We start from the raw sequence: 26988 nt of genomic DNA, 5'->3' as shown, positions 1-26988 counted from the left end.
ATTTCGAAATCAATCGGATTACAAAACACTCAAAATGTCCCATTATCTAAAGAAAATTTGTTCAGAATTTGACCCATGTATGGCCTGCCTTAGAACCTGATTGGCTACCATGAACAGCTACACCAGATTTTGCATGGTGTTCTATAGCCCAACTTATTTACAGCAGACATTTGTGAAATACGGGGATATTTTTGACAGTGGTAGGTGGCACAAATGGGTGTGAGTTAATTGGAACAGGGGTTGGGGCTTAATATTACACTTCCAATAAAACCCTGAAACTTTTTTATATCTATACACAATAAAAAAAAAGCCAATGGTTATCTTGCCCACACAATTCCCTTGCACCATAGATGTTGTACTAATGCCAACGCCTCCAAAAATTTTTCCACATGATTACTAGTTTATTAAAATCTGAACCAGTGAGGGGGTACATCTTTGGGATACATGTACCTCTGGTTGAGAACCTCTAATCAATAGGGTGCAAACACAATCAGGCTTATATAATCTCAAGTCTTTCCTTTGCCAGGCAAAGGAAGTGCTTGTCTCCATTGGTGGGAAACTGGATGGTTTCTGAGAGTTTTGCCCCTGAAATGCCCCCAAACCATCTAATACAACCAAAACAATACAAATCATAGGTATAGTACCTACAGAAGGGGCAGCATTGCCGTGTCCTCTAGTGCATAAAAAAACCCAGAAGTGTGGCACTGAAGAGCAGCAATATAGGCATCCTTCCAAATTCCTAACCAAAGGGTGTTCAAACTCTTAATGCCAGTGGAGACAAGCCCTAATAGGGTTACTTAACTCCCCCCACCCAACCTCTCATGGTCTACTTTCCATGGTTTCCGCACCACTCCAATCAGACAATGGGACTGCGGTGAAATATGGACACTGTGAAATACAGCTGAGCATGTGACTTATTTCCCTTCTCTCGTGGAATGTGATTGGCTCAGCACTGTCACATGGAGGTAGGGAAGGAGTCCATGGCCCTAGGAATGCTCTGTTGAGTCAGACAGGAGCATACACATAGCGTCTTTTCTCCATCTCGGCAGCCTAATGGATCAGAGGGGAAGCGTTGAAAGGTGCGTATATGCTACTTAGATGGTGAGGACAGGGGCGGACTGACCATTTGGAAACTCGGGCACTGCCCGAGGGCCCAGGGTCAGTAGGGGGCCCCATGTGATGCCGCTGGTACCTTTTTCATAGGCTTTTTTGAGTTTGGGCAAGGAGACAGGGGCCCCATGATCCTCTATTGCCCGTGGGGCCCCATGAGTTGTCAGTCCGCCCCTGGGTGAGGAGATGGTTTGATGGTTGCGTGACCCACCAATTTTGCTTGCCTTGCATATGCAAAGTAGGGGCCACTTTATTAAAACACCATAAAGGGCAGAGGAAATGTGAAGTAGCCTATGGCAGTGGTTCCCAACTTAGCACCCCCAAGGGGTCATGCCTTCAGGATTTCCTTCATCTTGCACTGGTGCTTTAAATCAATGGCTTTGCTATTGTATATATGAAAAATTCCCAAAACATGGTCTGTTGGGGGTACTTGAGGAATGACATTGGGAAACACTGACCTATAGCAACCAATCAGAGCTGTTAATAAGTCATATCACTGAACGATGAATTCTGATAGGCTGCTATGAATACATGAGCCAATAGGAGGACTACCATAGGGATAGAGATTTTAGTGGCCTTGGGTTCCATGAGTCAGAATTAGGCCTGATCTACCACCTTCTACCCTGTACATGAATAGGTCATTATACAACATAGGAGGTGGTAGATCAAGCCTAATTGCATAAATGCATATAGAACTGAATTAATAGGTCATGTGCTTGTTTAAACTGTGATCAACCCATGCATAACAAACAACTACCGTACAGGGGCGGACTGACAACTCATGGGGCCCCCGGGCAATAGGGGATCATGGGGCCCCCGTGTCCGTGCCCAAACTCAAAAAAGCCTATGAAAAAGGTACCAGGGGCATCTCATGGGGCCCCCTGCTGACCCCGGGCCCTAGGGCAGTGCCCGAGTTTCCAAATGGTCAGTCCGCCCCTGCTACCATATATACTTTTATTAAAGAGTAACTCCACTTTTGTTGAGAAAAAAAACACCCCCCTCAGGTGGGTTTAACAAACCTTGTTGCAGATTCCTACCTTTTGTTCTTCTGAAGAAATAGCTGTTTGTTTTTCTGTGTCCATGTGCAGAATTAATGTGAATGGGGGTAACATTACAACTGTAAATCAAATGCTACACCTGCAGGAAAGTGGCAGGGTCTGCATCCCTTTAGATGTGATTTCCATTTGGGAGTATCTCAACAAATGACATTTTTGTTGCAGGGGATGCCCAGAATGTGATTTGTATCTTACCTGAGACTTACAGTGAGCCAATCCAATTTCTGGGGGGGGGGCGTTCTGTATACCATCAGATAGCCATATCGCATTGCATTTTACAGAAAATGTCAACACTGCAGATTGAAAGAGAGAGATCCTTTTTTTACCAGCCCCAGCATCAGTGGGAGTGAACGATGCCTTAGGCTTGGTGATAAGTAAAAACAATTACGTAGAGCCTGTAGTGTGTAGGTGGAGGAATAGTGCCTCATTGTTGGTAGTAATGGGAGGAATAGTGCCCCATTGTTGGTAGTAATGGGAGAAATAGTGCCCCATTGTTGGTGTCAGTTGAAGAGTGGAAGGAAAGGTCCTTCATCCTTGGTGTCAGTGGGAAGAATAGTTCCTCATTTTTTATGTTAGTGGGATAAATTATTTCTTGCTGTTGGTGTCAGTGGAAGGAATAGTGCCTTATAGTTAATGACAGTGGGAGGAATAGTGCCCCATTGTTGGTGTCAGTGGAAGAGTGGAAGAAAAGGTCCCTCATTTTTGGTGTCAGTTGAAAGAATAGTACCCCATTTTTTATGTCAGTGGAATAAATGCTGCCTTGCCATTGGTGTCAGTGGAATGAATGGGGACTTTTTGTTGGTGTCAGTGGGAGGAATAGTGCCCCATTGTTGGTGTCAGTGGAAGAGTAGAAGGAATGATCCCTCTTTATTCATATCAGTGGGAAGAATACTGCCCCTTTGTTGGTGTCAGTGGAAGGAATGGTGCCTTATAGTTAATGACAGTGGGAGGAATAGTGCCCCATTGTTAGTGTCAGTGGAAGAGTGGAAGAAAAGGTCCCTCATTTTTGGTGTCAGTTGAAAGAATAATACCCCATTTTTTATGTCAGTGGGATAAATGCTGCCTTGCCATTGGTGTCAGTGGAATGAAAGGGGACTTATTGTTGGTATCAGTGGGAGGAATAGTGCCCCATTGTTGGTGTCAGTGGAAGAGTGGAAGAAATTATCCCCCATCATTGGTGTCAGTGGGAGAAATACAGCCCCATTGTTGGTGTCAGTGGAAGACTAGAAGGAATGGCCTCTCTTCATTCATGTCAGTGGGAACAGTGTCCCATTGTTGGTATTAATGGGAAGAATACTGCCCCATTGTTGGTGTCAGTGGAAGAGTGGAAGAAACGGCCGCCAACATTGATTTCAGTAGCAGAAATACTGCCCCATTGTTAGTGTCAGTGGAAGAGTAGAAGGAATGGTCCCTCTTCATTGGTGTCAGTGGGAGGAATAGTGCTCCATTGTTGATGTCAGTGGGAGGAATGGAACTGGAAGAGTGGAAGTAATGATCCCTCATCATTCATGTCAGTGGGAGGAATAGTGCGCCATTGCTGGTATTATTGGGAGGAATACTGTCCAATTGTTGGTGTCACTGGAAGAGTGGAAGGAATGGCCTCTCATCATTGGTGTCAGTGGGAAGAAAGGTGTCCCATTGTTGATGTCAGTGGAAAAGTGGAGGGAATGGCCCCTTATCATTGGTGTCAGTGAGAGGAATAATGCCCCATCATTGCTTTCAGTGGGAGGAATAATACCCCATCATTTGTGTCAGTGGGAGGAATTATGCCCCACAGTTGGTGTCAGTGGAAGGAATGATGCCTGGTGTACTATCTGTGTGACGAATAGTACCCAAAGTACCAGATAAAAGCAACCAAACAAAGGGCCTCATTTGGCCCACAGAAAGAGTTTGGAGACCACTGGTCTAAGGGCTTGTCTCCACTAGTGACAAACGGGACAGTCTTTGGGGCTTTTTAAGGACCATGAAAAAATAAAAACAACTAGTACAACCAAGACAAAGTGACTGATAAGCACAGGACCCATGAAAGCGGCTTTGTTGTGTGCAAAAAAAAAAAAAGGTGCGGTGTTTAAGAGCAGCCCTGTGGAGGCGACTTTCCATCTTCCCAACCCAAGGGCAGCCACACCGGTTCAAAAATCACTCACAAACGCTTAAAAAAAATACATGGTGCATCATTGGAGACAAGTCCTAAGAGGGGATTTCCACTAACACTAGAGAGTTCCTTCCACTTCCTGTTGTGTCTCTGGGACAGGAAATTAAGAGAAATCTCCACCATGGGGACAGGGGAAAACCTTTACCTTAAGGCAACTGAGCTCAATATGGATATCAATGTTTACCAAAAGAAATAAAGAAGAAGAACAGACAAGACAGAATAGGAGGGTCTGACCAGTGTAATGACCATACAGAAATACATTATATACATACAGGCCGGACAGAAGCAGGCCAAGACCAGTGTAACAATTTTAAATCCCACTGCAAACTGCCACCCCCAAGGCATGCTGGGAGAGCAGCTTCAAACAGCAGGACAGTGGAAATCATACAGACACATTTGGAGCAATAAAAAAGATTCTGGTAAAAAAAAAATGCAGAAATCAAAAGAAAGGAAAAAAAAACAACAAAAACGTAATCATATAAAAAAACACAAATCTGGCAACAAATAAGATTAACTGGCGGAGGTCCGTGGTGGGCAATGTGGTGACAACGACCTCCATTTAAGGCAACACCAGGCTGGGGGGGGGGGGGTGTTTGGCCAACAACAGACCTTAGTAAGCGGACCCTGTAGTGTCAGAAATCGGAGGACCCACAGAAGAGCAATGGATCCAACAATCAGATTGGGTTTCCAAAGGGATCTTTTTGTAAATATTTATTGAGTCTTTGCATTCTTTAGTCTTCTGCAACTCGGATTCAAGAGCAAGGAGTGGTGAAAATCCACAGGCTGAAGGTGTCAGCTGACAGACGGGACACGCCAACAGGGTGCCGTCCATGAAACAGGAGAGCCCAACGACATTGCATGTTAACACTGCGAAGAGGAAAGGAGAAAAAAAATTAAAGGTTGTGTACACCCCAATGGACTTCTCTGATTGCTCCCATTTGGTCTGCAGAATGGATCATTGACAGTGTTTTGTTATATATCTGTTTGGTAAGTGCAAAGATTATATGAATAACCCTATAACAAAAATCTATCTTTCTACTCCTCACCTCACCCCTTCCGTCTCCTCTCGCATTACCAACCTACTAAGAGACATATCGACATGGATATCACTCCACTTCCTCAAACTCAATCTTTCCAAAACTGAGCTCTTAGTATTCTCTCCAGCCCGTGCCCCCCCCCCCCCGACTTCTCCATCAAGATCAATACCACAATCATCAGTCCCTCCCCTCATGCCAGGGTACTAGGTGTAGTCCTAGACTCCCATCTGTCCTTTCACCCCCAAATCCAATCACTGTCCAAATCTTGTAGACTTCACCTCCACCACATCTCCAAGATACGTCCGTTCTTAACCTCGGAAACCAGTAAGCAACCTATTCACTCCCTTGTTATATCTCGCCTTGACTATTGTAACTCCCTCCTCATTGGCCGACCTCATCGCAGGCTATCCCCTCTTCAGTCTATCGTGAATGCTGCTGCCAGACTCATCCACCTTACTAACTGTTCTGTATCTGCCACTCCTCTCTGCCAATCCCTCCACTGGCCTCCACTCAATGTCCTCCACCCCTCTCTGCCAATCCCTCCACTGGCCTCCACCCCTCTCTGCCAATCCCTCCACTGGCCTCCACTCAGTGTCCTCCACCCCTCTCTGCAAATCCCTCCACCGGCTTCCAATTGCCCAACGGATAAAATTCAAAACATTAACAATAACATATAAAGCCATTTAAAACTCTGCCCCAAATTACATCACCAATCTTGTCTCCAAATATCACCCAAACCGTACTCTCCGCTCCTCGCAAGACCTCCTACTCTCTAGCTCCCTTGTCTCCTTCTCTCATGCTTGTCTCCAGGACTTCTCCAGAGCTTCCCCCATCCTCTGGAACTCTCTACCCCAACTTATCAGACTATCGCCTTCTCTGCTCACTTTTAGGCGACCTCTGAAATCTCTTCAGGGAAGCCTATCCTGCCATCAGCTAATACTGGAATCTTCTACTCTTCCAACCAGTCCATCCCCCACAGTTACTAACTTTTGTACCACTAACCCCTCCCTCTTAGATTGTAAGCTCCCAGGATCAGGGCCCTCCTATCCCTCTTGTATTGAACTGTATTGTTGCTGTATTGTCTCCTGTTATAATGTAAAGAGCTGAGCAAACTAAATAAATCTTGTATAATAATAATAATAATAATATGTGCTCAACAAGAATCCTTTAGGAATCCAACAAAAATTATTAAATACAAATAAAATAAAGTGGAAGTCCAGAAAGTCCCAATCCTATCAAAAATTATAATAATTAGTCACCAGTGTCCAAAATTAAAGTCATTCAAAATTCAGATCCCAAAAAGGAAAAAATGCCAAAATCTTTTCTGTCGAGCCCCCCGAGTGGCTCTTTTTAGGATCATAATTTTGAATGACTTTATTTTTGGACACTGGTGACTAATTATTATAATTTTTGATAGGATTGGGACTTTTTGGACTTCCACTTTATTTTATTTGTATTTAATAATTTTTGTTGGATTCCTAAAGGATTCTTGCTGAGCTCTTACAGGATTATTCATATATTTATTTACTTTCAAGAGTGAAAGTTAGACCTCTGTAGGCTCAAGGGTGTAGTTAATATAGATCAGGATACCGTATTTTATTATTTAAGTGCAAAGAATACCTGATACTTTCCCTGTGCGCTCTGCCTGTGCTCAGCTATCTCTGAGCACTACACAGCTATGGCCCTCGATGTTATAGACCAGGGCTCTGCAGACTTTTCAGTACCAGGACCACAACAAATACATTACAAATATTTGAGGGCTGAGAAAAAAATCCCCGTCAGTATCCCCTCATATCAGAGTCCCCCCTTTAATTAGGGTCCTCAAAGTCCCCAATTAGATCAGAGTCACCCCTAAATACATCCTTTCCTAACCCCGGACACCACTAAGCAACTCATTCACTCCCTCATTATATCACGCCTTGACTACTGTAACTCCCTCCTCATCGGCTTACCTCACCACAGGCTATCCCCGCTTCAGTCTATCTTGAACGCTGTGGCCAGACTCATCCACCTTACCAACCGCTCCGTATCCGCCAACCCTCTATGCCAATCCCTCCACTGGCTCCCGATTGCCCAACGGATAAAATTCAAATTGCTAACATTGACCTATAAAGCTGTTCATAATACTGCCCCAAACTACATCTACGATCTGGTATCCAAATACTACCCAAAACGTACTCTCCGCTCCTCACAAGACCTCCTATTCTCTAGTTCCCTGGTCTCCTCCTCCCATGCTTGTCCCCAGGACTTCTCCAGGGCTTCCCCCATCCTCTTGAACTCCCTACCCCAATCCATCAGACTATCACCTACTCTACTTGCCTTCAGGCGCACCCTGAAAACCCATCTCTTCAGGGAAGCCTACCCCGCCCTCAGCTAATTGCTGATCTCCTCCACTCCTCCTACCACTCCATCCCCCACAGCTATTTCCTCCTGTACCACTATCCCCTCCCTCCTAGATTGTAAGCTCCAAGGAGCAGGGCCCTCGAATCCCTCATGTATTGAATTGTTTTGTTACTGTACTGTCTCGTGTATTGTCTCCCACTATAATGTACAGCGCTGAGCAAACTGGCTCTATATAAATCCTGTATAATAATAATAAATAAGGGTGCTCATCAGAATCCCCCTTTACATTACATTTCCCACTATCATTGTAAGATACCTTATATCAGGGTGCACATCAGAGCCCCAATTACATAAGGGTGCCAATCAGAGTCCCTCCATACATCAGGATTCCCATCATTCCCTCTTCTCATTGGCATGAATAAGGTTTTTTTACCGAAACGTAAGCTGCTGTAACCTGCACACTGAACCCTTTATGAATAAAGTACTTTTATCGGGAGAACGAGTTGCCGGCTCTTCATCTTATACTCCTATTGTGTCCACCAGGGCCAGATCTAGGGGGGTGCTGGAGTGGGCTGTGCCCACTCAGACTTTAGTTGTGCTCCCCCCCCCACCTAGGTCTCTGAGAGTGCATCCACTGATCCATGAGTCTGCCCGATGGAGACAGTTGATGTAAGGGGGCACTCTATTGGGGATAATTGATGTAAAGGGGACTCTGATGGGACACCTGATGTAAGGGGGAACTTTGATGGAGACTCTGATGTAAGGGAGTACTCTGATAGGGACCCTGATGTAAGGGGGAACTCTGATGGGACCCTGATGTAAGGGGGAACTCTGACTGGACATCTGATGTAAGGGGGAACTTTGATGGAGACTCTGATGTAAGGGAGCACTCTGATTGGGACCCTGACGTAAGGAAGCACTCTGATAGGGACCCTGATGTAAGGAGGCACTCTGATAAGGACCCTGATGTAAGAAGGCACTCTGATAGGGACCCTGATGTAATGGAGAACTCTGATAGGGACCCTGATGTAAGGGGAAACTCTGATATGGACCCTGATGTAAGGGGGAACTCTGATAGGGACCCTGATGTAAGGGGGGAACTCTGATAGGGACCCTGATGTAAGGGGGAACTCTGATAGGGACCCTGATGTAAGGGAGAACTCTGATAGGGACCCTGATGTAAGGGGAAACTCTGATATGGACCCTGACGTAATTGGGAACTCTGATAGGGACCCTGATGTAAGGAAACACTCTGATAGGGACCCTGATGTAAGGAAGCAGTCTGATAGGGACCCTGATGTAAGGAGGCACTCTGATAGGGACCCTGATGTAAGGGGAAACTCTTATAGGGACCCCGGTGTAAGGAGGCACTCTGATAGGGACCCTGATGTAAGGAGGCACTCTGATAGGGACCCTGATGTAATTGGAAACTCTTATAGGGACCCCAATGTAAGGGGGGACTCTGTTAGGGACCCTGATGTACGGGGGAACTCTGATAGGGACCCTGATGTAAGGGAGAACTCTGATAGGGACCCTGATGTAAGGGGAAACTCTGATATGGACCCTGATGTAAGGAGGCACTCTGATAGGGACCCTGATGTAAGGAGGCACTCTGATAGGGACCCTGATGTAAGGGGAAAATCTTATAGGGTTCCTGATGTAAGGAAGCACTCTGTTGGAGACAGTTGATGTAAGGGAGAACTCTGATGGGGACACCTGATGTAAGGGGGCAAGCTGATAGGAACCCAATGTAAAGGGGGACTCTGATGAGGACTCCTGATTTAAAGGAAGACTCTGATAGGGACATCTGATATGGGGGGCAGGTTCTGTGCCAGCTTAATACACACTCATGTTTCCCGGGTCGTAACACTATGTGACAGATTATCAGTGACTCACACACAGTGTTGACATTCTGCCCCCTGACTTATTTTTTTTTTACTGCACCCCCAGATCAGATCCGGCCCTGGTGTCCACAGTGCCAGGAACACACTGTGAGCATTGGAGCACCGTTGGTCTACCTCCAGGGGAATTCTACCTAGGTGTGCATTTTCATTCCTGTCCCTCTTCTCATTGAAGAGACAAAAACGGGAGCCATCGGCTCCCACTGCTGTCAATCACAGCCAGTGAGCCAATGAGAAGAAAGAGGGGGCAGGACTGAGTGAGCTGTGAATGGACACACAGAGCAGTGGGTGCCCCCATAGCAAGCTGCTTGCTGTGGGGGCACCCAACAGGAGGGAGGGACCAGGAGAGCCTGTGGGGGACCCGAGAAGAGGAGGATCCTGGCTGCTCTATGCAAAACCACTGCACACAGAAGGTATAAAAAGGTTAAAAAAAATAAACATTTGGAATTACTTTAAATACATATACAGTACATAGTGCATATTAATACTCCAAAAGTAAAAAAGGTTTTAACAAAACAAGAAAAACCCCACAATAAATAAATAATAAAAAAAAAGATAAAAGCGGTCTAACCTCTGCAGCCGTCCCGCCTCCTCCTCCTCCACCCAGCAGTCCACGCTGGTCATTCCGTTTTTCCGACTTTAACTCCACGGCGAGCTCAGCTGAAGCGGGATCCTGGGCTCTGTAATGGAAATGATGGTTAATAACTAGCAGAGGGAGCCGCTAGACACAAAGAATGCCAAGGTTCAGATAAGAAATGGAAAGCGGTGGGAGAGAACGCCCGTCAGAGGTGATGATTGTCTAGTCCTGAATGACAAAAACCGTCTCCTGCTAAAGATAGCAATGACCACCATTCACCTAAAAAAGATAGCAAAGCAATACCTAACATAGACCAGACCTCATTCTCATACTCCTTGAATGCTTCATAACGTCCAATATTCGGAAATTATGGAATATATTAGAGCAAACAGCTAAATTTAGAGATCAAATGCATTAATGAGTGCTGTATTACCTTCCAACGTTCATCCAGTCCTGTGATTTACACAGCTCTGCATAGCCCTTTCTAGCAGGGGCAAGGACCTACTCTTTCTATGTTACAGTTTCACTTTCACTTCCAGTTCTCCCTAACCCTAGATTCACGCGTTTTTTTTACGCGTTTTGCAGCTGCCCCTGCAAAAAATATTTACAGCATGGTGATGGTGGCATTCATAGTTATAAAAGCCATTTCCTACTAAAGGAAAAAGGTTAAAGAAAAACATAATGCTGGAACAAGCTTTAAAGGGGAAGAGGGAGGCCTGTGGCTGAATTTGGGTATTGCCTGGACATACGCATTAAGTCTTTATTTTTTTTATTTGAAATGGAATTTTGTAGTCATTAGGTAGGTTTATGATAGATGCTCATATGGCCCTTATTTTACAAGGCTTGAAAAATTTGTCCTGAATACACATGTGCCAGGGGCAGACTGACCATTTGGAAACTCGGGCACTGCCCGAGGGCCCGGGGTCAGTAAGGGGCCCCATGAGATGCCCCTGGTACCTTTCATAGGCTTTTTTGGGTGTGGTTTGAGTGTGGGCCAGGACACAGGGGCCTCATGATCCCCCATTGCCCTGGGGGCCCCCATGAGTTGTCAGTCCGCCCCTGCTCCAGAAAGCAAAAAAAATTATAAATGAATAAGACAAGAAGCAGCTGACAAATAAAGGCGGTATTGCGAAATGTAAACAGAAGAAATGCAGCGCTAATTAAAAAATAATAATTAATAAATAATATCTAAATCAAAGTCCATATAAATCCTCAAACAGAAGAAATGCAGCACTAATTAAAAAATAATAATTAATAAACCATAATAACGTCCAAATTAAAGTCCATATAAATCCTCAAACAGAAGAAATGCAGCGCTAATTAAAAAATAATAATTAATAAATAATATCTAAATCAAAGTCCATATAAATCCTCAAACAGAAGAAATGCAGCACTAATTAAAAAATAATAATTAATAAACCATAATAATGTCCAAATTAAAGTCCATATAAATCCTCAAACAGAAGAAATGCAGCGTTAATTAAAAAATAATAATTAATAAATATTAATATCCAAATCAAAGTCCATATAAATCCTCAAACAGAAGAAATGCAGCGCTAATTAAAAAATAATAATTAATAAACCATAATAATGTCCAAATTAAAGTCCATATAAATCCTCAAACAGATGAAAAGAAATAAAGGAGAAAATCTTGATCTCATAAACCGTCACCGTACACCCGGAAAAAATGGAGAAAAAATGAAATAATTTAATGGGCTAATTTTTTCCGGGTGTTTCGGTGACAATTTATATATATTTTTTAACTATATTCTTCAGATTTATGTAACAAATAAAAAATTAATTTTAACATATATTTTTAAATTTATTTGTGAATGCATTCCAAAAATGTAGATTTGTATTTTCAAAGACATACAGTATATTTGAAATGTATTTTTCATATATTTTGTAATAAAAATGCATCTCAACATATATATATATATATATATATATATATATAATATGGACAAAATTGTAGTATTTTATATATATATATATATATATATATATATATATATCGATACATATGTATATATATATATATCAATATATTTGGGAAGAATATTTTAAAAATATATTTAAAATATATTTTTCTTCCATATGGGCAGCTTGGCTATGCACTGTGGTAAGCCAGTGAAGTCAGTGTAAGTATCAGAAGTGAATAGAAATATATAGAGAGGTAAAGCTGGTAAAGTATTTAATCTGTCCATTCACCTGTTTGCCTGGAGCTTTAGCCATTTATAACTTTTTTTTTTTTTTTTGTAAATACACTTTAGAGAAGTTCATGAGCAACTCCTCTCTTGAATCCTTGAATCCCACAAAGTCAACCTCTCCCATACTTTGGACTCGCTACTTTGATTCCAGCAGCTTCCAACTCTTTGGGAAGATCAAAAAATCTTCTGCATCCTTTAAACAGCTGGGAGGTCTGATGTTGCCAGCTGGCAATAAACATACAAATATCCATTACGGACACGTCTGTAACTGTGACCTGTAAACGATTTGTTTCAAATTCTCCATTCTGTTTATTTTAATATTTTTAATAGGACTGAATTTGGAGTTTTATTAATAGCGGTGGATAAAACAGGTCACGTTTTAAACTTTTCTCTGGGAATTTCAGATCCCAGCAGTTGTAGGGGCAGTGCTTTGCTCAAAAGTCAGTAGAGTTACCCTATATGGCCAACGCTTGGAGATCCTTGGACATCCCACCAATAGGACCATGTTGGACGTTCCATACTGATATTATGGGCATCCTCTTCTTTGTGGCCATAAAAGCCTCTGCTCCTCTTATGAAGTTTTACACAAGTTTTTGGAGTATGTCTGTAGTAAGTGGTGCTCATTTGCTTAACATAGGATTTTTAGGCTCAGATACGAGAACATGGTGTAGTAGACTGGGTAGTCTGAATTAAGTATTCAGTAGGGTTAATTTCAGAGCTATCTGCAGGCCACTTAAAGCGAAACTTTCCCCAAAGGGGGAAGTTCTGCTTTTCTCTCCCCCTCCCTTCCCCATTCTGCCATATTTTATTTTTTTCTTTTTGGGAAGGGGGGGGGGGGGTATCTAGTTTTCAGAGGTACCTGCTCCCACTTCCACTGGGATCACCTAGGCCAGGGGTCTCCAAAGTGTGGTCCTTTGCTTGCCTTTATCCAACTCCTGGGGCACTTTTTCTCTCACTGACACCAATGATGGGACATTATTCCTTCCACTGACACCAGAGATGGGGAACTAATTCTCCCACTGACACCAGTGAGCACAAATCTAAGAAACATTCTTCCCACTGGCTAGCACACTAATGTACAAAGTACAATAGCTCAAGCTGAGGCTCACAAGTGAATAAGTTAAAGAAATGTCTTTTTTCTTTTTAGGTGGTTCAGAACAAGGGTTCAATTAGACAAAGTAAGCCTGAAAGAAAGCCATAACCATGGCTAAATGGTTAGCACTTCCACCGGGTAGTACTAGGGTTGTTGGTTCAAATCCCAACCATAGCACCACCTGCCCAGAGTTTGCATGTTCTCCCTGTGCCTGAGTGGGTTTCCTCCTACACTCCAGAAAACATGCTGGTAGGTTAATTGGCTCCTGTTTAAGTTGGCCCTAGTATGTGTATGAATGTGAGTTAGGGATCTTAGATTGTGCACCCCTTGAAGGTTAGGGACTGATGTGAATGTATATATATATATATAGTAATGCGTAAATTGAGTAGACCCTCCAGGGTGGGTCTACTGATGCTGGCTGCTGGGAGATCTATTATCACTGGTGGGAATCTATTTTTGCATTGGGGTCTATTGTTGCTGGGGGGTAATTTGTTGCTATGAGGGATCTCTTGTTGAGAGAGGAGTCTATTGTTGCTGGGTGCTGGAAGGCCTATTGATGCTGGCTGCTGGGAAATCTGTTGTTGCTGCTGGGGTCTGTGGTTGAATCTGTGGTGGATCTATTGTTGCTGGGTTGGGATTTTGTTGTGGGAGGTACATTTTTGCCGGGGAGGCTTATTGTGTGAGGGATCCATTGCTGGCTGCAGGGGATCTACTGCATTTTACTGTTAGTCCTGTTATCATTAACACATTACATACAAATTACTTAGCACTATAAAGTGATTCTTGATTCTGTATTCTCTAAAAGGGGCAGTACTGGGAGGTGGGTAGGGGGTGGAACCAAGGATCAGTGCTTGAAGGTGGAGAGGGGGAAGGAGACAAGGGGTAACTCAAGAGGTTGGGCGTTTCTGCACCTATTCTCTGAGAAAAAAAGCCATATGTATATATATATATATATATATATATATATATATATATATATATATACACATATATACACATACATACAGGGGTTAGTGGGAGGGGCTTCCCTGGGCACAGTGTTATCATATGAGGTGGGTGGAGGGGGGGCGCATTGAATGTTCCTATGTACAAGCTGACAGGAGTAGTGATGGCAGCTTTACTACTCCTCCTGTCAGCTTAGCTCTGGAGGAGACAAGCCAAATCTGGAGAGGAGAAGGAAGCCAGAAAGAGGCGCAGGTTGTGCTCTCTCTCCCCTCCTGCTCCTCTTCCTGCCACTGCAGCTCTCCCAGATCAGGATTGCCGGATCTCCACTGTGCAGCGTTTGTTTATCCTCACCCATCTACTTCCAGCAAAAAATGTGGGTAGGGTGCAGGTAAGCAAACACTGCACAGTGGCATCTCTAGTGCGGGGGTCCAAACGCTGCAATCATATATCCCTCTATACCACCCCCTATAGTGCTTGAATTTATTTGGGGGGAGAGAGGGGATTTTTGCTGACACATAAAGCTCACACATTTTGCGGGGGTGCTGTTTGGCATCTTTGTCCTGGGTGCTAAATGACATTGTCCCGCCACTGTATATATATATATATATATATATATATATATTATAAGACAATCAATAAAAAAATGTAAAAAACCCAACTAAAACTGACCCCCAAACCAGGTTTCTCACACTGTAGGGTCAGTTAACCACGTTCTTGCACTTGAGAGATAATATACTGCCAGAACTCTGATGTAGTTGAGCGTAATGGCAAAGTACTGGATCACAGTGAAAAGGCCCAACTAGTTTCCTGAAAGGATGTTTAAAAGATCCCAGCAAACAATATCTGAACTCTTCGAGGAAGCGCTGGACATAACAAGATTGCGACTTAACTAATTATACAATGGTGGCCATGTGCTAATCTGTGATTAGTCATCTGCTGGAAACTATGAAAAGGCCAACAGCAAAATAAACATGTTCATAAAATAATAGACTTTCTAAACACTACGGGGCTTTTTTAGATTGCAGCTGCTCCAACATATTGGATCTTAAAAAAAAACCCAGAAAACTGTTTTATGTATCATTTTTGGCATTCTTGTATGCTTTTCACCAAAGGCACCGTGAGATGTTTATATACTCTGCCCTTAGATAACACATAAAATGGATTTGTGTATACTGCTGTATAGCGACATCACCAACATTCTGACACATCTGATCAGAGTTCTATTTGTCAGGGCTGTAAAATAGGCAACAAGCCAGTATAGTGCACTTAAGTCAAGCATATGCAACACTAGAGGGAAAGTATACAGTTTGTGTATTACATATATATATATATATATATATATATATACTATATACTATATATATACAGGGTGCATCAACATAACTTCCTTTTTTGATATGCGTGCCATTCAGGCTGTAGCGGCCATAGCGGGGCGGGAGTGGTCTCAGGCGACAGGCGTAGTTCTAAAGTTTTCGTTCTCTTCCAGGTCAGTCATCATCATGCGTTGGAACAGTGAGCAGCATGCGTTTGCCGTAGAGGCCTACTTTTCGAACGGATTTTCTGTGATCGCAACCCAACATGCCTTCCGACATTGCTTCAATGTAGCCCCGTTGAGCCGTGTCCCGGACCGGAAATCAATTGTTACGTGGGTCACTACGTTCAGACAAACCGCGAGTACGACAAGACGAAGAGCTGGAGTCCCTCGACCCATCAGATCACCTGAGAACATCGAAGCAGTGAGAGCTTCAATCTTGCGATCCCCGCAGCGTTCTGCGCGCAAACATGCGTCTGCCCTTGGACTTTGTTTTAAGGGAACACTTCCCGGAGCGCCTCATCTCAATAAGGGGCGATTTGGAGTGGCCAGCCCGCTCCCCCGATTTGGCCCCTTGCGACTTTTTTTTCTGGGGTTTTTTGAAATCCCGCGTTTATGTAAACCGTCCAAGGACCCTACAAGACGTGAAGGCCAACATCCGCGCAGAAATTGCCAACATACCCACTGCTATGCTGGTAAGGGTCATGAAAAACGCCAGAAATCGGCTTATTCAGTGTATGGACAATGGGGGGCGTCACCTACCTGATATGATTTTCAAAACTGTGTAAAACAGAACTTTAGATATGTACCTACATTAATAAAGACAATAAAAACAATTCTGATTCATAAAATGGGTTTTATTACGTTTTGAAAAAAGGAAGTCATGTTGCCACACCCTGTATATATATATATATATATATATATATATATATATATATATTACACTTGTTAGCATTCAAGTATGAAAAAAATAAAAAATAAAAGGTAGTGCTAAAAGTCTAAAAAGTAAAAAAGATTAATCAAAAAAGTCTCTTGATAGAGTTAAATATCAAGTGTGAGTTTCTATTTTTTAAATACATATACTATTTTTTTTGGGTGTGCTGCTTTTTAACCACTTGAGCCCTTTAAGGTTTTTCTCCCTTGATGACCAAGCCATTTTTTTTCTATTCGGCACTGTGCTATTTTACGTAGCAAATGTGCAGTCATGCAACCCTGTACCAAAATAAAATTTCTATAATTTTCCACACAAACAGAGCATTCTTTTGATGGTATTTGATCACCAATGTTTTTTTTATTTTTTATCATATAAATGATATAAAAGCTGAAAATTTTGTAAAAAAATAATATTTTCTACTTTCTGTTATAAAACGTATTCAATGAAAAAAAAACAAATAATCTATTTTTTTCATAAATTTAGACCAAATGTATTTTGCTACACGTTTTTGGTAAAAAAAAAATCTCAATAAGTGCATATTAATGTACATTAAAGCGGAGCTCCACCCAAAAGGGGAAGTTCCTCTTTAATGCTTTGTCCCCCGCTCCCCATTAAGGATTGACACCTTTGGGGAGCGGGTACCCGAATTTGACAGGTACCCGCTCCCACTTCCGCTGCAATCGCCTAGGCGATCAGAAGCTGAAGTTGTCCTCCCCCCCCCCGTAGTCTTCTGGGACACGTGACAGGTCCCAGAAGACTGTGGGACCAGTCACAATGTGCAGCGCTTCTCGCACATGCGCAGTGGGCACCCGGCTATGATGCCGCAAGCTGTCACAGCCGGGTGCCCACACTGAAGATGCCGGTCCCAGGGAGAGAAGATGGCCTGTGAATGGTGAGGACACCGGTGCACCAAGGGACAGGTAAGTGTCTGTATTTTAAATGTCAGCAGCTACAGTTTTTGTAGCTGCTGACTTTAATATACACTTAAATCGGAGTTCCAGCTGATTTAAAAAAAAATAAATGTATATTAGTGTATATTAATTGGTTTGTGCTAAAGTTATAGCGTCTACAATCGATGTTATATATACTTGACTTTACACAGCTATGATGCTATAATGGTACTGGCAGCGATCAACGAATAATTTTGGGACTGTGATAGTGTGGTGGGCAATCTGGCGCTAGCAGACTCTGGCTGGGAGGGACATGTACTGACTGACAGTGACATCAATAGTGACACTAATACAGCGATCAGTGCTAATACTGTACACTGTCACTAATGACACTGGCTGGGAAGGGGATAACATCTAGGGGCAATCAAGGGGTTAACTGTGTGCCTAACAATATGTAATGTGTGTAATATTTGCTTCTTTTACTTGCAGATCTTGCTGTTTTTTCTCCCTGCTTTGTCAACACAGGACTTTGGGCTGTGACTGGGCACAGCCGATCAGCAGGTTTCAGCCAAAATCAGTGACCGAAAACTGTTGCCAAAATGTTGCTGTGTCCAATCACAGCGTGAGTCGGCATTGGGCGCGCATGCACATGTCCACAAACCTAGAAGAAACCACATTGTATATCTAAGTGACTGAGCCTGCCGCCCCGCCGCTGTACATATAGGGCAGCAAGTGGTTTTGTTATCAGTGTATATTACAGTTTGACTCCTGCAACTGTCACTTTTTCTGGACAGCTTGGTTTGCATGCAAATGAAAGGGAAAAAATAAATAAAGGCAGATGAAACAAAAAATGATTAACTAAATAGTGTAATTACAAATATTAAAAGCATATAATCACCAGAATACATATTTTTCAGGCTAGCACTACAATTCAGCCACTGAAAACTAAAAATAACAAATTTACAACAATGAACTTTTCGGTCAGATTTTGGCTGCACTGTAGCAGAAGCTTGTTTTTTTTAGGTTCAGTAGTCTTGTAAATATTTCGTTTTTTTTTTTTAGATTTCTTTGCCTTGGGATTCCTCCAGGGTGGAAGCAATGGAAAAAAAATATTCTCTAAGGGATGTTAAGTCTTTGTGGATGAAAATTGTTCTGAATGTATTCAGACTTCCTGAGCTATTCTGAACTTTCCAGAGTCAAAGAAACTCTTTCATCGCTAGTACAAGATTTGTCAGAAGTGCTGGATTTTATTTTGGATACCATTCCGAGGATTGAAGTCAAACTTAAAGAATATGTCAACCCAATATTTCATATTCCTGATATGTGCCTGCTGTACCATGTATAAGGTGGTATCAAAAAGTTTTGAGACTGATTTAATAACATGCCAAAAGATGGCAGCACAAGGCTGCATGCGCTGTCATAGGGAGCGCCAAGCTTCATAAGTCAGTGTGCCAAAAGACATCGTCCTGTGTACATCGAGAGCTGTGCAACTGGTGCTATTCTGACCACGGGCGTTACCATGTCTGCTATTGCATCATGGACAGCAAGTTAGAACAAAGATGTGAAATTTATTGGTTCCTTTGTTGTTTTTCCTTAGCTTTTTTTTTTTTGTATACTTCCACATTGGGTGCCATAGGACCAGGGGCAGACTGACAACTCATGGGGCCCCCGGGCAATAGGGGATCATGGGGCCCCTGTGTCCTTGCCCAAACTAAAAAAAGCCTATGAAAAAGGTACCAGGGGCATCTCATGGGGCCCCCTACTAACCCCGGGCCCTTGGGCAGTGCCCGAGTTTCCAAATGGTCAGTCCGCCCCTGCATAGAACCTTCTACTGGCACTGTTTCTGGCACTCCAGATTTTCCTTAGCTTTCTGTTCTGTCTAACATATATCCAATAAGTCAAGAAAAATCTCCCAATAGGGGGTACAGACAAGAATATAAAAGCTGCCTGAGTGTCTAACCCTTTCACACTCTGCCCAAAGCTAAAAACTCAAAGAAACTGGCTGGAGTTGGGCTTTAAACCATGATATCCTGAAATGGATACAGGGAAGCCACTTAAAGCAAAGCTCCAACCAAAAGGGGAAGTTCCACTTTAAGCCTTTGTCCCCCACTCCCCATTAAAGATTGGCACCTTTGGGGAGCGGGTACCCAAATTTGACAGTTACCAGCTCCCACTTCTACTGCGATCGCCTAGGCCAGGGGTAGGCAACCTGTGGCTCTCTAGCTAATGTGGAACTACATTTCCCATGAGGCATTGCAACATTACAAAACTGACAGTTACAGCTATGACTTGCAGAGGCATGATGGAACTTGTAGTCCTGCAACAGCTGGAGAGCCACAGGTTGCTACCCCTGGCCCAGGCGATCAAAAGAGGAAGTTGTCCTCCCCCCCTCTCTTCTGGGAAATGTAACATTTCGGATGCATTGGTCAATTGAAGAACTTTGTTTTGTCATATTCGTTATATTGAACCGATTCGTTTTCTGAATTCGTTTCATATCTTCAGGATTCAAAAAATTAGCAATTTTTTCAAAAGATTGATATATATATTTGTTTTCGGGTTCGATATTTCGTGTGGATTCATTAGTCATATATTGAAACTATTCAGGAGAAATCAATATTTTCTGACTCAATGGAATAAATATTGAAAACTTTTTCAGCCCCAACTTTTTCAAACCTAAGAATTGCATTGGATTGTGGAACTGAACTGACTGTCTGACAATTACAAGTTAAATTTAAATCACAAAATTTACTGGAATCCGAATTATCAAAAAAATTTGAAAATGGCATTAATTTCCCCATGGACCCAAACATCATGTGCCATAATCTGAATGAAACTAATGAAACAAATGCATTCATTAATTCCATTATAACTTTTTCGGATTATTCACTATGTCCTTTCTTCACTATGTCCTTATGTCCATCTTCGAAAATCAAATTTTTATCCGAAAATCGATTCGTTACAAAACGCATATGTCTACCGGTCACTCTGTCCTTGTCAAATATACTGTCATAGGTCACAGCTAGTAGACTTTCTTTCAGTAAGTGCCTAGGTTTAGGCACGCACCCTGTTTATACAACACCATCACCGCATGGCACAGCCCAATGGGAGATCACAAGCTTCTCCTGCTAAATCCATTTCTCAAGAAAGCCTAAACCAATCTAGAGTCTACCTTAAAGTGCAAGTATAGCCCTTTTTTTTTTTTCATTTTATATAGAGCAGGGGTGTCAAACTGGCAGCCCTCCAGCTGTTGCAAAACTACAAGTCCCTTCATGCTTGTAACTGTCAATCCTGCAATGCCTCATGGGACTTGTAGTTTGGCAACAGCTGGACGGCCGCCAGTTTGACACCCGTGATATAGACTATAAAAGTGTTAAAATCTCTGTCGCATTATTTTTTGCCGGCTCTTTCTTGATGGGAGTATTTCTTCTCCTTTGTTGCATTTACTATTATAAAAGGATTAATTAAAATCCCAACAAGGAGAGCGGAACCCCATTGTTCGAGGCTGTAGATATTGCAAAGAACTTGGTACTTCAAGGTAGCAAAGTCTCAATATCTCAATAACAAGCTGATATAATTGGCTTACTATTTTTCTCAGCAGTTTTTCTTAATACAACACATGGGCTGATAATATGATTACAGGACGTAGACCTTCAATTAAGTATTAAATTCCTTGCAATGTATATAATTCACCTAGAATGGATTTTGACTTCCAAAAAAAAAAGGAATTTTCACTTTAATTTGGGGTCCTATAAATACTAAAATAACAAATGAATGAGGATTGATCCTTTAAGTGGGTAGGTAGAGCTCTTCAGCTGTCTAGAAATATAGTGACAGTTCAAAAAAATCACTTTAATTAAAAATGTTCATGAAATCTGTGAAAATATTTTGAAAAAATAGTTATAAATATACACTATCAACTTTAACTCTTCTGGGAAGGCTGTCCACAAGGTTTAGGAGGGTGTCTATGGGAATGTTTGACCATTCTTCCAGAAGTACATTTGTGAGGTCAGGCACTGATATCGAACGAAAAGGCCTGGCTCACAGTCTCCGCTCTAATTCATCCCAAAGGTGATCTATCTGGTTGAGGTCAGGACCCTGTGCAGGCCAGTCAAGTTCGTCCACCCCAAACTGGCTCCTCCATGTCTTTATGGACCTTGCTTTGTGAACTGGTGCGCAATCATGTTGGAACAGGAAGGGGCCATCCCCAAACTCTTCCCACAAAGTTGGGAGCATGAAATTGTCCAAAATGTCTTGGTATGCTGACGCTTTAAGAGTTCCCTTCACTGGAACTAAGGGGCCAAGCCCAACCCCTGAAAAACAACCCCACACCATAATCCCCCTCCAGCAAACTTTACACTTGGCACAACGCAGTCAGGCAAGTACCGTTCTCCTGGCAACCGCCAAACCCAGATACATCCATCAGATTGTCAGACAGAGAAGCATGATTCATCACTCCAGCAAACACGTCTCCACTGCTTTAGAGTCCAGTGGCGGTGTGCTTTACACCACTACATCCAACACTTTGCATTGCACTTGGTGATGTAAGGCTTGGATGCAGCTGCTTGGCAATGGAAACCCATTCCATGAAGCTCTATATGCACTGTTGTGCTAATCTGAAGGCCACATGAAGTTTGGAGGTCTTTAGCTAGTGACTTTGCAGACTGCGCACTGTGCGCTTCAGCATGCATTGACCCCACTCTGTCATTTTACGTGGTCTTCTGCTTCGTAGCTGAGTTGCTGGTGTTCCCAGTTGCTTCCACTTATAATACCACTAACAGTTGACCGTGGAATGTTTAGTATCAAGGAAATTTCATGGATGGATTTATTGCACAGGTGGCAACCTATCACGGTACCACACTTGAATTCATTGAGCTCCTGAGAGCGACCCATTCTTTCACAAATGTTTGTAGAAGCAGGCTGCATGCCTAGGTGCTTGGTTTTATACACCTGAATCCTATGGTTCGGAGGGGTGTCCCAATACTTTTGGCAATATAGTGTATGACTTTGATGTGTATACTGAATGTCCAGGAAAGCTGAAGGTTACCAGGGTATTCATTCTTAACACTCAGGAAATGGCTCCATGGAATGATAAAAGGCCATGCGACTATAACGAAGGTCAGCACTGGATTGTAAGAATTATGTTATTAGTGTTTGGAAATGGGCCAGTCTTGCTGAAGGAGCTTTGTGCAGTGAGAAAAATGAATTCTTACAAAATTATATAAATCACAAGTGGTGAAATAACTTTTGCTTGGCAAGGCAATGAATTCAATTCAATTTGATTAGACTTTGGCTACACCATCCTTCTGCATAATACAGACAGCCAGGGAAAAAAAATGAACAATTTGTGCATAAACTGGCTGAGAATAATTTTGTTAATGCCTTGAAAAAATACAATCCTTTCTATGAAAAAACAATAAATTGTATGTTTATATGTGCCAGAATGATCTACATACATCTGAATAATAGCTTCTGGGTGTAGCCACATACATTCCACACTGGAGGTCAATACATCTGAACCAAGAAAACATATTCAGCTCCCATGATACCGTGCTAACTTTTCTTCTTCTTCTACTGTATGCTGTGGGGTAACATTGTGGCCAGGTGTGGCAGTGCTAGGGGCCCCGGTTGAGTTTTCCATGGAGTGTGCATGTTCCTTCGGTGTGGGTTTCCTCCCACAACCCTTTCTAAGTTATAAAAATGTAATCCAGTTAGGGCGATGAGTGTTATCTTGTATGCTTTATGTTTCCTACCCATTCTGGGAAGGTTTGAAGGGTTGTGCCTTGAACAACCTGGCCCCATAAAAAAACACTTCAGAAACAAACTGGTTGGTCCATCAATCATAGAAAGGTATATGTATCCAAGCTGTAATCAGCATGATGCAGTTACGATGGCTAGGTTCCTATTATAAGTGCTTTCATGTTGAAAGCAAAGTAGGTTAAGTGTGAAAGGAAAGCGGATGCCATTGTTGGCCTCCTTTTGAAAATTCTGGTTCGTTGGCTGTCATGATTATCCAGTGGTCCCAATACTGTCACTGACATGAAACAAGTATACAGATATGACTACACTAGTTGCTTGTGTAGGGACCCAGCCATGAGCTGGAATGTCCCTTGTCTAAATAAAGCTTTTGCAGCCGGACTATATCCAGCCTGAATTCTGATTCTTATTGTTATCTAGGCTTGTTGGGTTTCTCCTAATCCCAGGATTTTGTTTTACTTTTGCCTGCTACTGGGAAGTGTTCTCCAGTACTTTGAGTGAGAAGATACAATTTAAGCAGGTATGAATATTTACTGTGCCGGTGAGGTTTATTCCACTCATGCATGCTGGGTAAATGAATATTTGAGGTGACTTTCTAGAAGGGTCTTTGCTCCTTGGCTCCTGCCTAGTGAAGATGCCATAATGAGAGGATCCTCTTTTATTGGCCTTTTTCCAAATGGGGATCTTAAGGGATAACAGTTGCCCTGCTGGGGGGGGGGTACAGGAAGATGGCTGCATGCATATGGAGCAACTTAGAAAGAGGCTTCTGTGCTGAAGAGTGTCATGGAGAACTGAGCAGAAGCTGCTGCTGGTGGATATCACAAGAAGTTCTCATGGCTCATCAGCTAAGGTACCTGTGACTGTTCAAAACGGTCAGGGGTCTACACGTTACTGAGCATAAAAGGAATAACCAAAATTACTTTTAACTACACTTTTGGATAGTCTTTGATCTTCTTGACTGCCTTAAAAGGGCCATTTACAATAATTGCTAATAGGGGTCCAAGCCTTTTCCCTAAATTTGAGTATCCTGTACCCTAACTCTCTCTCCAGTGCATTGTGAGTAAAGCAAACCTTTAAAACATACTAAAGTGACTGGTGCCCAACTGTTATTGTACCCTACATTTAGTCAAGGACTCCATTTAGAGAAGTAAAATGCTAGATTGCCTCACCATCTAGGGCAGCCATTCTCAACCAGGTTTTTGCGGAACGCTAAAGTTCCTCCAAAGTTTGCTAGGGCTCCCTGAGCTGTTGCTGATTGACCTCATATATGATGGTGCCTGTAAAGTTGTGAGGTGTGCTGTTGGGGATCGCTGCGGCGCTGGTCTCGGCGCAGGCGCAGTGCACCGCCCTGTGCAGGGACACGGGCACTAGGGCCGGGCCGACCGCGGCGATCAAGCTCGCTCATGCGCAGTAGAGGCCGCGGGCGCGCGCCTGGCACCAATGACAGCGCAGGGCGGGATATTTAAATGGCCCTGAACTGTCATTCAGTGCCTTCTGGTCTTATCCTGTATTGTGAACCTGTTTCTTGAACGTTGCTGACCCGGATTGTGCCTGACCCTGCTGTATTCTCTTGCCCAGACCCTTGCTTTGCCTGACCTCTCTCCTGGATGCCCCCTATTGGACCTGACCTGCTGTTGCTGACCTGGCGTGTGACCCGACTATTCTCTGCCCGCTGCTTTGTACCGCACTGTCCCCATAGTTACTGACCCGGCCTGCCTGACTTTGCACTTGCTCAGCCATCCATCCATCCCTCTCAACGGGGTCTCCAGACCTCCTCATATTATGCTCTCTCCCGTGGGAGCCCCTGGCGAATACCCCTACCACTGACGGGTATCCTCAGTAGTCACGACCTGGTCCCGGGGTACTCCAAGTCCATCCCCACCATCAGGGGCCCTGGTGAACAAGTACTCTGGGGCTTAGACTCCGTGCGCTGGGGACGCCTGATCAGTGGAGTGCTAGTGGTACCGCCGGGCGGTCCCTTACATGTGCGTTACACTCCTTCTCTTTTAACTGTCTGTAACAAGATGTTCTGATAACCACTGAAGAGGCATTTTTTTTTTACACCGGCCTCCAATTTAAGAGACATTCTTACCACTGACCCCTCATGAATTGATTTTAGCAGGGGTTCCCTGAGATAGGAAAATGTATTGTTCCCATGGGGGCAAAAAGGTTGAGAAAGGCTAATCTACAGGGTCATCCTCAACCTTCTAGGTTGGGAAGAACGCTACACTTCTGTTCTGTTTCAGTACCTTAAGCTGGCCATAGATGGAATGATTTTCTTTCCTGCAACCACGTGTTGCAGGTCCCCACCGGGAGAACACTTATTATTAGATTGTAAGCTCCAAGGAGCAGAGCCCTCCTAACCCTCTTGTATTGAACTGTATTGTCTCCCTTTATATTGTAAAGCACTGCGCAAACTGTTGGTGCTATATAAATCCTTTATAATAATAATTATTATTACTGCTAGTGGCTATAATAGTCGCAGGCAATAATCACATGCAAAGTCCGACAGGCTGTTGATTGATTGATCAACTTGGGTACATTCAGCCTGCCCATACATGGTTCAAATCACGGCCAGTCCCTGCTTAACCGGCCGAGATTCGAACCGTCTTTGGCCGTCTTTAGAAAGTGTTGAATTCAGGCAACTAACATTATCAGAAGGTTCAACAACAGCATATACATACTGTATTTATCTTACTATAGGTTTCTTTTTATTGGTTGTATTCATAGACATCAGCCAGTCCTCAACATACTTAAGTAAATGGGAGCTCTTCTTTAATGTGACACTCGTATTTGACTTACAACTCAGGGACCTTGACCATATCAAGTGACTGGTCTCGTGCCTTCCTCTGCAGAAATCTGCACTCTATCAACAGCTGAGTATTAGAAATGATATGCCCACGGTGCTTTAGAAGTTCTAAACAGATTATTTTCTCCCGTTCTGACATCAGCGAGGAAACATGCTTTTTTGATTAACTAATCAAACTCAATACATAAGCCCAGAGTTATTTTGGGACTTCCTTTATGTACTTATACAGAAGTTCATGTCCTTGTTTCATGGTAGCCAGGGAACAGAAGTCTATCATCTCAGTTCGAGGAGGCAAGGTCACAAAGTCAGTCCTAATTGCTTACATTTCACAATTGAGTACACATTTTAGAATTATACAATTTACTGCAAAATTGTTCACTGGATTCCAATTGCGCACTACATTACGGGTGTGTTAAATATTTGGATATTCCAGTTTATGGTGAAAGAGCTTCTAGAGTGCATAGAAAAGCAAATGGTGAAAGCAGCTGTTAGCTGTGGATAGGATTGTGAAGCCTCTCACTACAGAACATCACCCTCTCATGTCCCTGAGCATGTGCAGCTGCTTTCAAAGCCAACAGCAGACGGCTCATAAGAACCCTGTGTCCACATATGGAATTAACACTTAAGGCTCCAGTTCAGAAACAAAAGCTTGTCCATGGTTGTGACCAAAAGAGATAAGAATGGATATTCAAAGGATATTCATTTTTAAAGAAGGCAAAGCTTTTAAAGTTGGGGCCATCTAAAAATCCTGGATCTACAGATACTTATATATTCAGACCTTTTTCAGACCCTCAGTTTTTGCCCCAGAATGGTTATTCAACCCAAAATTGGCCTCCTTGTTGCCCTGAATCCACCTGTCCATACAT

The 26988-nt window shown here is 43.0% G+C and overlaps 1 protein-coding gene across 1 annotated transcript in view; it reads right to left on the bottom strand.

Annotated features, from left to right (window-relative positions):
• Positions 1-4537: 4537 nt before the first annotated feature.
• BCAM (basal cell adhesion molecule (Lutheran blood group)) overlaps positions 4538-26988 on the bottom strand; it is a 154547-nt gene continuing 132096 nt past the window's right edge. Inside the window, exons 15-16 of the mRNA XM_089655206.1 lie at positions 10170-10278; positions 4538-5184 (exon numbers count right to left, since the gene is read on the bottom strand). Of these exons, the coding sequence (XP_089511332.1) occupies positions 5179-5184; positions 10170-10278 (115 nt within the window). The 3' untranslated portion in view covers positions 4538-5178. The remainder of the gene's footprint in view (positions 5185-10169; positions 10279-26988) is intronic.

This window comes from Staurois parvus, unplaced genomic scaffold (assembly GCF_062004578.1).
Source record: "Staurois parvus isolate SC_StPar_1 unplaced genomic scaffold, SC_StPar_1.0 ptg000827l, whole genome shotgun sequence".
Taxonomy (NCBI): domain Eukaryota; kingdom Metazoa; phylum Chordata; class Amphibia; order Anura; family Ranidae; genus Staurois; species Staurois parvus.
The sequence above is the reverse complement of the archived record's forward strand: the minus strand, read 5'-3'. Positions and strand labels throughout refer to the sequence as shown.